At 33.7% G+C, this 16,374-nt stretch overlaps 1 protein-coding gene across 1 annotated transcript in view; it reads left to right on the top strand.

Moving 5' to 3' along the window:
• Positions 1–16,374, top strand: part of LOC128990192 (mucin-2-like) — a 191,990-nt gene continuing 175,616 nt past the window's right edge. Inside the window, exons 1-2 of the mRNA XM_054412482.1 lie at positions 1–402; positions 2,354–2,463. Coding sequence (XP_054268457.1) covers positions 233–402; positions 2,354–2,463 — 280 coding nt within the window. The 5' untranslated portion in view covers positions 1–232. The remainder of the gene's footprint in view (positions 403–2,353; positions 2,464–16,374) is intronic.

Here is a 16,374-nt window from a genome sequence, read left to right on the forward strand (position 1 = left end):
ATCGTTCATCCCAGGTTTCATTGACATATCAATTCAATTGTCATACTCCATGATCCAATCAGATTCAAGTCAAGCGGTTGTTGAATGTTTGTGTTGTGGGTTATCGTGTCGTGAATAAAGTTGGGCGTAACTTTACTACTTTACTAGTGTTAACTTGAGTGTAACTTATAGTTTGTGTGTTCTGTGTTCATTTAGTGATTCAGTGGAAAAGTGCGGGTGTGTAGTGCTAAGCATGGGTGAATTTGTTGATTTTATAGATACATACAGAAAGTTCTTCGAAAGGTTTACATCTACAGTTGACCCAAGCGATCAGCTTCCAGTCAAAGTTGCAGGTTATAATTTAGTTGAGTGTGAAATACCTGGGGCTATTGGTGATTGGAGTCTGCAGTATTTGGAACAAAGGTAAGTTAAGCTGTTAGTGTGGTTATAGAGATGAGTGCAAGACTCCCATTTGAATGAAAAGCAGGCCTAGGCTCTAAGCCTCTTACTTAGGTTAATGGTTCTTAATTTAACCCTGGGGGCTAGGTCCATATAAATTTCACCTGAGATTATTGATATTCAGTTGTTCGCTTTAAAAAACTGGGCCTATGTAAAAAAAAAAATAAATAAACAAACCGTCTTCTTAAACTTGTGTGTTATCGTAACACATTTTTAAACGGCAGAGGATAAGCGTCCGCTAACCGGACGCGGATTAGGCATCCGGCAGTTAGTCCTACTGTCATAACCTAACCTAACCGTCACATATACAGAAATGTGAACGAATGGTGTTTCTGGCCTCTTAGGACATCGAAATAAAAAAGTAATTTAATAAGTTAGGTCCATGGCCTAGGTCTTGATGGCCTAAGTTAGGTAATAAGCTACTTCCCTATAGGGAAATTCGCTAAAAGTGGTCTTCAAACACTTCCATGTTTATAATTTAAGGTGTGTTAACTTACACACTGGTGAGGCATTCACGATTCGTACGGTAAAATGCAAGTTCTGATGCTTGTAGCAAGCGATTATACACTAACTAACTTAATGCTAATCGCAAAATTGAACCGTTGAAGACAATATGTCAATTAGTGAGGATGATTCTTTGTTAGGTAATTGTTCTTAAGTGCTGAAAAGGAGAAGGCATAGAAAGAGAGTTTGTGAAATCTTCGATGGTGGGTGCACCCATATTTGTGTGGTATTATTAGCATTATTGGTAAAGCTTCAACCAATTTGCTAAAACTGCCCTCCATGTCTTAGTTGTCTTATTCGTTTCTGTTGCTGTATGTTTTCAGATTATGGTTTTACAAAACATGAAACTCCTCTAAAACTTGTTCAAACTAACAATTAACATGGTCGTTGTCCGGCAAAGGCACATTTAACTTACTACCTACATAAAGTGCAACACTTAACACAATATACACAGCCTACGAAGATTTTACTGATGAGAATTGGTTACTGCCCATGTGCCAGGGCGGGGGGCTGCTTGAAGTTGTGCGACTCGCAAAACACCGACTGGTTTGTTTTGCGTAGCACATAAGTTAAACGTTGCACGGTGCCAGTCGCATCAGCGTGCAAACACCCACAAGTTTTAAAATTGAGTTGGTTTTCACGTAACTTGCATATGTTAGTCAAGTAAAAAAAGGCATGTCACACCAGTGTGTAAACACACATTTAAACGCCTTAATGATAACTACTTTTTTTGCAGTTCTGAAAACAACCAAATTTAAACTTTAGGCCTAGGCCTAATTCCATGATTTTAGTTTTAATGTTTTTGGATTTAAGTAGGCCTACCGTTACTGTCCTGTTAAAGGCAACATTTGTCATTAAGTTATTGATGATTTCTTTTCAATATATCTGTATTTTTGTTTTCCTTTATGATCCATAACTTATTCCTTCTGTTTTAATATATTCAAACCCATTTAAATTACAAATTTAAGAACTAACCTTGTTTAGGCAAAAATAATAGCCTAGGCCTAAGTTATATATGATAGCCTCTAATAGCCTACTAACTTAGATTAAGAAATTAAACTACAGTAGCCTAGACCTATTCTAAACTAACCAAACTTGTTGTAAGGCTACGTTAAAATATCGATAATCTTAGGTGTATCGAAAAGAAATCAATCAATAACAATGAATGTTTCCTTTAACAGGAAAGTACAAGTATCTTAATACAGTAACTTATTTAAATATAACTTATAAGTAGGCCTAACTAATATTTAAGTTAGCCTATTTAAACTCAATTTCAATCTGCTGAACCAAAATTTGACCAAGCAAAGTTGTTCAAATATGATAGCCCGGGCAGTGTTAGTGTCCGAATGTGTAAGCTATACTTATAGGTCTAATAGACAACCTCATATTAAAATGGTTCACTTTTTTACAGGAAATGTCCTCCATTTCTGATTGCTCATCTCATCCGCAAAGTTATAGAAGAAGTCAGGGCTTTGAGTAAAGTCGATCCGATCAGTTGCGGCTTCAGAGCAGAAGTTGGAGGTGAGGAAAATTATTTAGCTCTACCGATCCTTTCTAACCTCTAGCAGTTAACTTATAGTAGGCTATTTTATTACTAGATTAGCCCAAGCATATTTTTGATGAAATTCAATGTCGTAGTCAGTAAAAATAACTTAGGTTCCGGTATCTGAAACTTACCAAGACCGAATGAAGAACAACAATGACTAAGCTTAAGTCTTAGAGCAACAAATTGTACTGGGTAAGTTAGTCTTTGAACCGCAGATGCATTCCGGTAAAGTGTTGCGCAAAGTAAATCCGAATAAAAGCAAAAACTCTTTGTTTATAGACTGCCCATGAAAAGAAGGTAGGGTAATAAAAACACTCTTGTTGATTTGCGGGAAATCCAACCCTCCCTAAAGTCTGAGACGCTAACCACTAGGAGTAACACACCCAAGTTTTGATGTAGATACTGTTCACTGAGCCTCAACTCCCAAGGATATACTATAGCAAATCAAAAGTTTTTGTCACGTGGTGGACTAGGCCTATAAAATAATAATTTTCCGTCATCTTTATAGAGGGGGATTTGTAGGTAACCAATAATAATAACTAGAGGTCGTCCAGTGGTCGAAACTCGACCAAAAATATTTAATGTACAGACTTCTTTATTTTCATTCCACACTTTGAATAGAACATGTGATTGGAGTGTCTTCCATTCGTTTTGATTTTCTGTTTATATTTCGTTGTTATTTCGTCACCAGCATGGCAACTCATAATATCCATGTTAAATTTAAAAAAAATTTAAATTCATTTTTTGTGCTTATTTTTGAGCCTATTTTAATTTATAAAGGGATTCTGCACACCTACAGGAAAATAGCTTTCTAACAGTATGCGTAGATTTTCCCTACGATGCACACGAGCTGAGAAAAAAGGTTTTAAAGAAACATGCTTGCCTATTAATATATAGACTAGTGTACATGTTGCTCGAATTCAAGCAATTGCAAAGTATTACAGGAGTTATTTCAAAACAAATAAAAGTCATATTTACAATGAGTTTAAAAGAGTCAACTCAAAGATTACCGGCGTGTAACTCAGAACACGATTATCTTCGTTATTGATAAACCTAAAGAATTCCGGCCAGTTTTCTCCTTCTCAAAATGCCTCGATGTACAGGCAACACAGGTCATTGATAGATGGCCAATTGAAAACGAAAAGTCGTTTTGGATTAGTGTTAGGGTGCATTTGTAACCTAATAGTTGAGATTGTCAAGGGTCAGGTGCTGACTGTGATGAGTTAAGCCTTTACGCGCCACTGTTCTGTAGCTGCGGTCATTATCACGATTACGCCTCCTGTCTACGTTTCGTTGTTGTCGCGTCAGAGGCATTTAAAAGAAAAAAAACAACAAATAAACAAATTATAGCTACACAAAATAACGATAAATTCAGAAATTTAAGTTACAATCGTGCTAACACGACCCGTCGTAGCGGCACAAAACGACGATAAATATACAAATTTAAGATACAACCATACTAACACGATCCGTCTTGGGAGTTATGTTTACACAAACTCAAATAGTAAATATTGAATTGAAAAATAAATAACAGCAATTAAATTATACAGCTGATCAAAATGTAAACAATTATGTTCTTCATAAAGATAACATGGGAACTTTCAAAGCCACTGGGGCAGAGTCCAAGGGACTTTTTCAAAAATGTAAGGCCAGTTTGCAAATCTACGCGACACGCTCTTTCCAATGAGACGTCAACGGATAAAATCGGTTAAGAAATGGCGGAGGAGTTCAACCGACAAAGTTTCATGTAGCGTATTAATTATATAGATAGATGCTATGAAATTTTCAAAACCCAGGCGATCCTGTAAATTATTATTTAGAGAGTTGAAAATATTAACGCTTCCGTCAATTTATATCCTGCAAACATTAATCTTGATAAAAAAACCTTGTATCTTTTATGAATGAAAACCATAGCCATAATTATTTAACATGACACCAAAACGATTTACAACTTCCCATTCACAGACTTACCTCACTTGAAACCCTTCCTTGTATAATAAACTGCCTGAAAATATTAAATCACTAGAATCATTTGAAAAATACAAAAAAAGTTGCCAAATTGCTGGTTGACATACAGAGCGTATATAAAGTAAATGATTTTTTTATATGATGTATTTATTTGATTATGTAGTTATTTTAGTTTTATGTACATATGACCATTTTACCTGTTTCCCAGCTATGCTGGATTTGTAAACGTTATGTGAAAATAAATGATTGAATTCAATTGAATGCTTGTATAGATGGAGCAATTATGTAACATCTTTGTGTATGTGTAAGGCAAAAAACTGACAATTTTAGTGATTGGCTATTTTTTATTGCTAAAAAAAAAAAATCAAAGCATTGAATAAACTTGTAACTTAGTTGGCATGACACAGGTCTGTCTTAAAAAATTTAATTCTTACACTCTTCAACTAATATGCGTCTATAAAACTTATGCACTGAAAACAAGTTGTAAAATCTGGCATTTGACTTGGTTACTTTGCCAAACAATGGCATAGGCTCAAGGCCAGCCTCTCAATCAGCCTTTTATCATTTGCACTCACGTGTGCGAGATAGTCATGTGAATGGTATGGCGTGATCATCCATTAACCATGTAGCATTGACGTTCATTCATACAATCACATATAGGCCTACATGTCTCAGTAAATTGTTTGATAAATCCTTCTCACATTTCTTATTTGAATTTGAAGCTTATTTTTTTATTCATTCAAAGATAAAAAATTTTTGAAGTACGTTGTTGTTTATGTGCACAACTGAGTTTGCATATAAGCAATTCAAGAACGTAGAATATGAACGTAGATGTACTGTAGCTATGGATACTCATCCTACAATCCAATAATAGGCAGCAGTATAACTATGACACAATTAGTATTTATTTTAAAACATTTATTTACAAAAATAGTAGCCTATAAAATGAAGACCATGTTATTTAACGAGAGAGGTTCTGGAACGCCATTTCATTATGTTCCCCTTCAATTAAGCCTGAACCCAGCTTATATGAAATGTAAAAAATGTAAATTTCATTGAATATCCTCCCCCAACCATACACTTCTAAACATTAGATTTTAGGGAAAACCCTTTAGGCATAAGTTTAAAGTTGGTTAAAGTTTTTGCTTATGTTTGACTTCAGACTGAATCATTTGGTTTTGCATAATAGATTCTTGCCAACTAGTTGTTAATGATTATCTTGTTATCATCTCATTCTTCCAACATTAATCTTTGTACCGTTTTATTTTGCACAAAATAATAAAGATTTAGTATGAAAAGCATAATTATTAGTTGAGTAAATTGATTAAATAGTTCATAAAAACAAATTTTGAAAAAAAACTAGAATAAAATTTTCTTGCGCATACGAGTCTCGAACCCGGGTCCTTTGACTCGTGAGCCTCTTACCTTACCACAGAGCTATCTGTGATAGTTGATTATGAGAGATTTCAAGTGGTGAAAGAGTAGCCGACAGTTGCAATGGTCGCAATACCTACTTAAAACATATTTGATACTACATTGTATAATACGATTCTGTTAATCTGTTTAGGCATCAAGTAGTTGAATTTTTTTTGGGACATAGAGAGGATACTGGTATTTGAAAATAGATTATTTAATTACCGTTAGATTATGTTCTACCACTTCACCTAAACAACAGAAACAGAAAAATTAATAACAATTCGCTAAATATCACAAATTATTCATGAAATTAAAACCATAAACATAACCGTCAGTCCTACTTTGACAGTTCTCATTGCATATCCCAGTTTTTTGTTGCCGCTTAGTTCAAATAGTCAATGGTTCAAATTAGCTGTATTCATAAAAGCAAAAAGAATTATAGTGCTGCACCCTGTTGGTAAATCTTATAACTTTTAATGCTTTTGCATATCATAGAACTAACTTTTTTTAGTTAAAACAGCTGACTAAATTCTTTCAAATCAAATCAAATCAAATCAAATTTAATCCCCTTTAATCCTTTAATCCCCTTTAATTATAAATAGGTACTCATAAGGTTAACATGGGGAACTACAGAGCCACTGGGGCGGAGCCCGAAAGGATTTTTGAGATAAGAATATGCCTATATGTTAATCAGGAATGTGAGCTATCATCATGCCAAATTTCAGCCCAATCCGTCCAGTAGTTTATGCATGATTGAACTTCAAACAAACAAACAAACAAACAAATAAACAAACAAACAAACACACAAACTTTCACATTTATAATATTAGTAAGATTAATCTTTCCCCTTAAATTAATTTAAATAAGTTAAAGAATATTAATAAAAAAAATATTTTCATTATTATAATTATGTTGTGAAAGCTAGATCCAGAGAATGAAAGTCGTGTAAACTCAACTATGGACCATCGTTGGTCCCCCAACGGAGTGAAAAACGGTTGGACAGCGGTTGGCTTGATGTATGATACCCAGCAATGCATATTAAGGTATTTCATTAACAATGAACCAATGTTGGTCCACAGTTGTAAATATTGGTTGGCCTAACTACGAGATATACAGTTGGACAACGGTTGGTTGGTTGGTTGTGGAAGCTCCAACCAACCATCGACCAACTGTCCCACAATTGTCCAACGTTGGCCCAACCATCTGTGCTACATGGGAAGGCAAAATGTAGTTCGGATTCCACTATAAACTGTAGGTCCCTTTGCCATTATCTGTATGGACTATTAAAAACAGCTGTGTCTAAGAAATATGTCGACCTTAGTCACCAACAAGACTACAAGATCACGCCACTCAACCTACACTCATCTCCAAATACTTGGCTTAAAATACCTACTTTGTATGGTCGCCATTTTAATAAAAAGTATTAAAGTTTATTAAAATTTGGTCCAGTAGTATTGTCAGGCAAGCTGTCATAGTTTTGCAAAAGTTTTTTAGTATACGGTAGCCTATAAGATTAGTAGAATATGAAGTGAAGATGGTCACAATGAATAGCCCATACTAAGAACGATATCTTAAATTTGTTCAGCAAAAACTTTACCAGTATGCAAGGCCATTGGCGTCCATCAATAGAGGGAGTTTGAGTCTTCCCTATATGGCCCGACGTTAACCACATTTTTTAATTTGTGTTTAATATAAAAAAATACATAAAAGTTAATCATTCACATTTTATATGACCTAAGAATTTAGGAAGCCCAAGAAATTTGTAAAATCAAACATTTTGTACTTAGATTGTAACTATTTTCTGGCCCCCTTGATCCCCCTTATTACTGGCAGTTATTCTGTATTCCCAGACCCTCCCTTATGGAAAAGTTAGATGAACACCCATGTCCAAGGTAAGTGCAAAACTACTGTGCAAAAAGTTGTTTATTCTGAAAACAAGAGAAAAAATGTTCAACTGCTCAGAAAAAACCATTTGTTATGTTTTTATATTAAAGCATTATATCAGTTTGAAACGTTACACATAGCCACTAGAATAATTAAAAGTGTTACATACTACGATCAACTGGTCAATCACAAAAATAAGTTAGGCCTATAGAAAAGAGAACACGTGTGCTTTAAAAGACTGTGCAATAATCAAATTAGCCCTCCAAGTGTTATGTGTCGTAAAAGCGACTCATAACAAACTTTGTGTAGTGTTTTGTGTCGCTTTTGTGACTCACAAACACTGTTTACGGCGAAGGCTCTATGACTGACTAAATCGGATTGAACTGGATCGAGTTAGGTATAGTTTTTTTGGCAGATTCTAAGCTTTCTCCCAAGGTCTGTCTCTAAGCGCTTTTTTTCTCGAGCCGATCATAATTGTAGCAGACAGCTGACATGCGTATTTGTAAAAAGCTTGGTTACCCTCGCACCGATGACTGATGTGTTTTATTACGTTTATCATTGTTTTAGTGTTAAAAATCAAAAGTAGCGATATACGTGGTGCATTATAAGAAAATTTAAGTGATTTTGAAGGGCTGCTTGATGATCCTGAAGACGTAGGTAGTGATATTTATGTAAATTATCAGCCAGATTCCTAGCTATGGTTAGGCTATGCATTCTTAGCTAAACGCTATGTACCGAAATCTGTTTTTTGCCCATAACTTATTTATTTGCAAATCTACTTCCTTATATTATTATATTTTTGGAATCCTCATAAAATTCTGAACAAAGTGGCTATTTTAAAATATCTGTAGACCTATAAATTATAACAATTTATTGAGCGCAAACATAATTTTTTTTCATTTATTTTATACTTTTTGAGAAATGTTAACCCCACAAAAATTGTTGAACATTTTTTTTGTAATGTTTTATATGTTACATTGAAGCCCATAATTTTCCAAACAAAATTATATATAAAACAGTATACTTTATATTGTTTTTAAGTTTCTAAGATACATTTTAATAAAACCCTGCGATTGCGCAATAAATGGGCGAACATTAAGACCAAAACTAGAGACACTTGGAGGGTTAGGTAGTCATTGTTTTTTTTCTTGGTTTATCTATTCCTTTCTTTTTTCTTAAATATTGTTTTCAGCTATCTGGATAGTTTACAACAGTTTGTTTTATTTAATACTAGAAGAGGCAAAATAAAAAAAATCACAAAATCAAAAAATCACAAAATCACAATTACATTTTTTACAGCAAATTTAAACATTTTCTAATCATTGCCATTTAATAGAAATCATCGCGGTAGAATTTCCTGACGTATCTTCTAGAGGTTTGAAAAAGATCTTTTCTCCTTGGAGGATAGTAAAAAAATAAACCTGCATTCAAAGAAATCTAGTAAAGACATATTTTTATGCTCATTGTGTTAGTTAACAATCAGGTGTTCATTTTTGTAAAGAACCTTTTTCAGTATCCTCTTTATACAGCATAGTATAAGGATGTTTTGTAGGTTAACACTACAACATGTAGTTTCATTGTATTAGAGTCTCTGTAGCGTAGAAGGCCTATTCGGTCAGTAGACAACACGAAACGAAGGAGACACGGTTCGCTGGTTAGATCTCCATACACAACAATAACATTGTAGGTCCACCTCGCTCGCCGCGCCACACGAAATTGACCAATGGTAATAGTTGGTCTTGGTAGTAGCAAGGCTTTTACTTAACGTATGCTTTTGTTTATTGGTTTGTCTAAAACCCTTTCTACAATTGGTTAGGCCTAATTTTATTGGAAGATAATGACTAGTGGTAATTAGTTTATTATTTTAGAACTTTAGTAATAGACTTAAAACCCATTTTTTACTGATCGTGATAACAAGTTTTTGTTATAGTCCCTTAATGAACATGAACTCTCGTAACAAAAATTAACTTAAACCAAGAAATAATAAAACACTGTTCCTTACTGAGTTTGGGATCACTGTTTGTTGTTTTTGTAATAATGACAATACAATTTCTACGCAATTGATTATTGAATCAACATTCAAGGACTGATTAATTGAACTAGAACTGTGCGATTCAGCCAATGCGGTATTTAAGATAACAAGTGTTTGTGTATCTTTGTATTGAAATTAGGCTGCACAGAAACATGTACCTGATGTACCATCCTCATCTTCTTCAATGTTAGTTCTCGGATAAGAGAGAAGTTTCTCAGATTAAAATTACCGTTTTCGTACCTCTCTCAACCTTATAAATGTCCTTAATATACTTTAGTGTATTAACAAATTTTCCACGTGTAGGGAATCACCTATTACTGTTAGTAAGTCTCATGGTAAAATCTGAAACCAGGATCCATTTACTTTTTCATTTTGAGGTCACCAGAGGCTAAATCATCACAGAGAAAATTACAAATAAAAAAGTATTTTTTTAAATTCCCATGTTATAGATATACCGCCTGGGTATTCACAACAGTAGATGTCAGTTTTTAAATGTCATTAGCAACAAATGACCTCTTAAAAAATTAATACAAGTTTTGTAGAGAAAAAAATGAAAATATTAAGGGAGGCTAAATTTGTAATTGTAGCATTAAATTTTTTTTCAGTTATAAAACTTTTATAGTTCTTACAATCGTTTTAATTTTTATTATAACCCCTGCTTTCAGGAATATAGTATCTGTTTATGTAGAGTTTCACAAACTTTCATAAATTATTATCTTTTCTTTATCATTGTTGGTGAATTTATACTTAAAATGATTAATTGTATGTTTTAAAATAGTTGACAAACGTCTCTTATCATTAAAAGGATGTAATAGATGGTGAAATGTTCATATTGAGAAGAAACGTTTAGTCATGTTTTGTGTGAAGTCAAATTTAGAACTGTCTCATCTCTGTTCTTGATTCATCCATTGTGTGAACTGTTTTAGGTAACTACTTATACATCATGTTACTTCAAAAACCATGTAAAATTAACAATGAATTGATTGATGCAAGTAAAATTATATTTCTTAAAGTTTATAACCAATAATTCTGTAAGTCAAATTTATCTAACTCCTTACAATAATAATAAACTTTTTAGAAAATTTCCCATATAGGGAATAATTTAGCGAATTTCCCATAGGGAATAAGCTATTACCGTGGGTCTCATTTTAAGACCTGGACCACAGAAAAAATATTACTATAACCCAGAATGCCAACCGCATGGTAAAAAGCATTAAGTGTTTTGAGAGAGCTTTGCCTGTCAATCGTAGGCAGCGCCACCAGCGTTGCCATGCGGTTGGCATTCTGGGTTATAGTAGTATGTTTTCTGTGCCTGGACCTGGGACCGGTTTTCTTTTTCGTTTTGATGTCCCCAGAGGCCAAAAACACCATCCGTTCAAATTCATATACATACATGTGCGTGTCCGTTAGCACGATAACTCGAGAAAAAATGATCTAATTTTGATAAAAATTTGTATAAACGTGTAGACCTACATTTTTATTTGAACGAGTTCACGAACGAACATGATCGGACTATGGGAACAGGGGTTTCATGGGGTAAAAATAGGTTTTTCCCATTTTCATCTTTTAAATATAAGATTTTACAATTTCTTTCCAAAAAATTTCGTTAAGTTCAAAAAACAAATAATTTAGTATATTGAAACATTGTTCTGTGCCTAATGGTTACAAAAAAAACCAAAAGAGTGTAAATAAAAAATTAGCATGTTATTCTTATGTAGAATAAATAAACTGTTGTGTCTTGCTTGTCTATGGACATATTTTAATGACTTTTTGAAATTTTGTTTACTTCATACTAAGCTATCAATACCGTATTTCAATTAAAACCACCCTATTTTCTTCCCTGTAGCAGCAAACCTAAGTACCGGTACTCATTAAAATTAATGATATTTAATAGGAAACAAATCTGACAATTTTAAGGGAATAATTGAGTGGAATTCCAGCCAGGTAGATGGAAATTCGCTTAGTCTGCAGGTTTGCTGCGGCGGGGTATTTGCTTATCCCACACATTAAAAAAGTGTTGTGTCAAAAAAACTCATGGTTTACCTAACTCAGTTTTAAAGTCTGTGATAAAGTAACACTCTTTCTCTCTCTACGCATGTCTAAATGATGGAGTATGATTCCATTGTATCACATATGAAAATATCCCAGCTTCCAAACCTCCCAGGTTTTCTGAATGAGATGTGCATCATTGTCCAGTAGACCTCAATTACTAGAGAGGTCAAACTACATTGTGTGACTAGTCACATAATAGCTGAGGTCACGTGTGACTCACCTGCGCTGGTCACAAATCATTGTGTGACCTGTCGATGTATCATGTGGTAATCTGTTCCAAGTTCAACTTTCCCAACAGCTTGAATTTAGTGTAATTAAAATTAGCGAAATATTGTAAGTTAATCTCTTGAACACATTTCTGTCGGTATGTTTTGTTCTGATGGACATGAAACTTAAGTAAATTAGGCCTAACTGTTCTAAAATGGCTGGAGGATTTAAATGTTTTTTCCCGATACTGAAATTTTTTAGGTCTAAGTCTCACGGTTTACACATTTAACATGTTAACATGAGAATAATTGTGGAAAAAAATGCTTATAATTTCCACTACCTACTACAGGTGATTGTCGCAAATTTCATATGATATATTTTTTTATGTGATAAGTTAGTTTGAATACAATAATATAGATATTGATAATTGAAAATGTACGAAACTCTTAATCTATCAGTAAAACCAGCTGTTTTTGTAGCAGCTTTAAAGGAAAATTTTTTATCACTTAAAATTAAAATACCCTCGCCGCAGAAAACCTGCAGGCTAAGCGAGTTTCCATTTGCCTGATTGGTTTTACAGTAAAATGTCTACTTAAAAATATCATATTTATTCCCTATTTAAATAGAATTAGTTTAACCAGTACTTAGGTTTGCTGCAACAGGAAGGGTTAAAGTGTTTTTTATGTTAATAGTTTAGTAAGAAATAGGTTCATTTTAAAAATTTGATCAAAGAATGTTCATAAATAAACAAACTACAAAAGCTTACTTATTCTCCATTAGAATAACATGAGAATTTTAAATTTAAATTGTTTTGAATTTTCTCCGTAACCATTAGGCGCATAATAAGTGTACTTAATATAGGCTTAGTTAGCCTATATTAAATTTTTTGTCTTTTTTTTAGCTCTACTGAAATGGTTTGGAAAAAATGTCTAAATTTATGTTTTTTTGGGTCAAAAATGAGAAAAACCAATTTTGTTTATGATATTTATGGGTTTTATTCATTTTCTCCTCTATGTGACAAATTTTTTATATTGAACACCGATAATAAATTGAGATTCAAAGAAATAAAAATTATAGTTTGTGAATTGTGAGTAGCCTATATTGGCCAAATCAAATGACCTTCATTGAGAGTTGATCAATAAAAGTGTGGGTTGAGAGAAGTTCATGTTAAATTGGTCACGGAAAATACCACTGACACTGACAATGCAACATTGAATCAGAGGGCTCTTGATATCTTCATGCAAATCCTTGATAGTGTAGGGCTCAATAACTTTTGTTCTTGTTCTAACTGATATTTCAAATAGGCCCAACACAAATTAATATTGTTTAACAAATCATGTCAATAACTACTATTTCTCTAAAAATAATAAATAATAATAAGGTTTAAAATAATGAAAAAAATATTTTGAAAAAATAATAATTTTGTTTGGAATAGGTCTAATTAACTATATTTTGTACTGTGAAATAAATACCAACTAATTTCTGTTGTTTGATAGAGTAGACCTATTACTAGAGAATAGGCATACTAAATCATTACTAGAAAATTGAACTTACATTACCGTAATTTTTTTGTATAAAAGTAAGAAGCGGTATTCTATAGATAGCACACTATTTTGGCGGCTCAATATATTTATCATATTTTTTATTTTAAATATCAATACATTTTGAACAATAACTGAATGTTTTTACACAAATCGTATCCATAGGTAGGCTACTAAACACTACAATGTTTTGTTTTTTTTTTATATAAAATTGAATGTAAAAATAAACAATAAGGGTTTATTAAGATTTTAATGTTAGTTATGTACTAGCTGTGAGTACCCGTTCTTCGTACGGGTTTATTCAAGAATAAGGTTACAAACTTTTTGTAATAACAATGATTAATTTATTTTAACATAATTTAGTACATAAAAATACATTAAAAAACTTAAATCTTAAAAAATATTCGAAAGTTTTAAATAACAAAGTTAGCAAAGATAGCAGAGTTGAAGCGCTTAACATTTGTCACAGCGAAATTACAATATCAAAATTTCAAAAACAACAAATGACATACATTGAAAATAAATATTAAATAGTGAAGAAAAACAAAAAACACAAAAAATTAAAAGGTTGCCTAACTTAATGCCTCTTCATATACTATATTAGTGGTTCGACCGCCTGGGGCATGTATGTAAAGGTTGGTTGGCGATCGCACTCGGCTGCACGCCACGTACAGCTGTCCGTGTGAAAAACATTGCGCGTCACCTAGTTCAATCCCTGCTGTTGACAGTGTCTGACCTTGCGATTTGTTGATCGTCATGGAAAAACATGGATTTAAGGGAAATTGCAGGCGCTTAAACTCAAAGGGATAGTTGCTTGGGATGAGGGGGATCCGGGGGACAAACACCACTTCTCCCGCACCACAGCCTGTTAGAATTTCGGCTTCTATGACATTTCGCTGGAGACTTCGAATTCGAAGCCGAGTCCCATTGCATAATTTAGGAGGGTTTAAATTTCTTAGAAGCATAACGGGAATACCAATTTTAAGATTAAGTTCGTGGGCGGGTAGTCCAGGTGCTGTCACCGAGTCAAGAAACTCTGCCGGGTAGTGCACTGCGTCATCATTTCTTAGAACTGTGTTCACCGACAAATATGTCTTGTCCTCGCTTAGGAATAGGGACATCACTTTCTTATTTATCTTTGTTGAAACTTCATTTTTTGGAGTGAGAATAGCCCTATTGCATAACCAGGCACTGCTCTTGTTTGGGAGGTCTTCAATTCCTGGATAGACTTTCTCGATGAGTTCATCTTGGGTTTGAACAATAACACCAAGAGAAGGTGGTTGAGCCGACCCCTCGCACCGCCCCCAGACGAACAACTATTGGAAGCATGCCCCCCATAGTGACAGTGCGAGTGGCCGCCCCACATCCCTAACAAAAATGAAAGGCCGTGGGTGAATATCAAAAAACAAACAGTTGTCAACAAAGCCTATATATTTACAAAAAAAATCAACAAATAACAAAACATCCATCCAAAGAATTTCTTTAAATAAGCTTTCTCAAAAATTTAATTAAAAAAAATGATTTTAGGTTTACCCTTCTAAACTTACAAATACTGGTACCAGTAACAGAAAAATAGGCCTAACAACGAATAGATTAAAGATGGTAACAATTAATATTAAACCTTTAAAAAAATCAACAATTAAATGAATAACAAGTGACTAAAAATAAATAACAATGGTAAATAATTTGGGGGCCCCATTGATGATCAGTCCTTTTCAAAAAACTTTCATTAATTACAAATATAACTTGCGGTAATGGTCACTGGTCACTCTGGTCGCTTCAACTAGTGGTGGGTGGCGGTGGTGGTAGAAGGCGGATGGTGGCTTGAAGGTGTAGTGTGTCCCACTGGTCCCAGGAGCAGGGTGACTGGCAGCCCGAAGAGGGAGAAGGTGTAAGGTCTCCCCGGGCGACCCTCTCCGGAAGTGGCGGAACAAAACCTCCCATCCGGGACCCTTTTAACAAGTTCCAGGCCTAACTAATAAAAGTTCATGTAACTTGATTTTAACATTAGGCCTACCAAGCTTTTCAAGAAATGATTCCAAAAAACAATTTCTGTACCACTCGTTCACTGACCAAAACTATTACAAATGAGAATTTTATTAAAAATATTTTTCTTTTAATAGGCTTTCCTTTATAAAACTGTCTTTAATAGTTACAATGAGAAAAATGACTAGACAAGATTAATTCAGATGAATAAAGCTCTAAAACATAACAATAAATAGACTTTTAAATTTTACAAACTTTAACAACACATTCTTACAGACCTTTTTTATAAAAATTTAAGTTGACAATAAAAGATATGAATTTAGGGTCCAGAAGGGTAATATACACTAGTAAAACACAAAACAGTTACATAAATACTACAATTAATACTTCAAAAAACAGTTTACACAAAATATTAAAAATTCTTTGGCTGGAGGTGCATTTTTGGGTAAAACCGGTAATAACTCCGGTTATTACCAACCAAATTTGCTCAAACAGCTTTTAAAAGTTGTGGCACAAGTGCCCGCAGCTTTTAAAAGACAAACCCATGCCTACCAACTAGCCTGAGGCCAGGTAGGGGGTCAGTTACCTACGGTCACTCAGAAAACAGAATTGCGCTAAACTAAAAACCTTATAACTCGGTCATTTATTAACCAAACTTAATGAAAATTGCAGGGGACATGTAAGAGCACTAATACTAACTAATTATGACCGAGCTTGGCCCCCAGGAGGCGCCATTACTTAACTAAAAAAAATTAGGCTGAGTGACATGGCCTACAATACAAATAACAAAAAACACTATT

This window comes from Macrosteles quadrilineatus, unplaced genomic scaffold (genome assembly GCF_028750875.1).
Source record: "Macrosteles quadrilineatus isolate MER2022 unplaced genomic scaffold, UCM_ALF_1.0 Scaffold_1__1_contigs__length_201487025, whole genome shotgun sequence".
Classification (NCBI taxonomy): Eukaryota; Metazoa; Arthropoda; class Insecta; order Hemiptera; family Cicadellidae; genus Macrosteles; species Macrosteles quadrilineatus.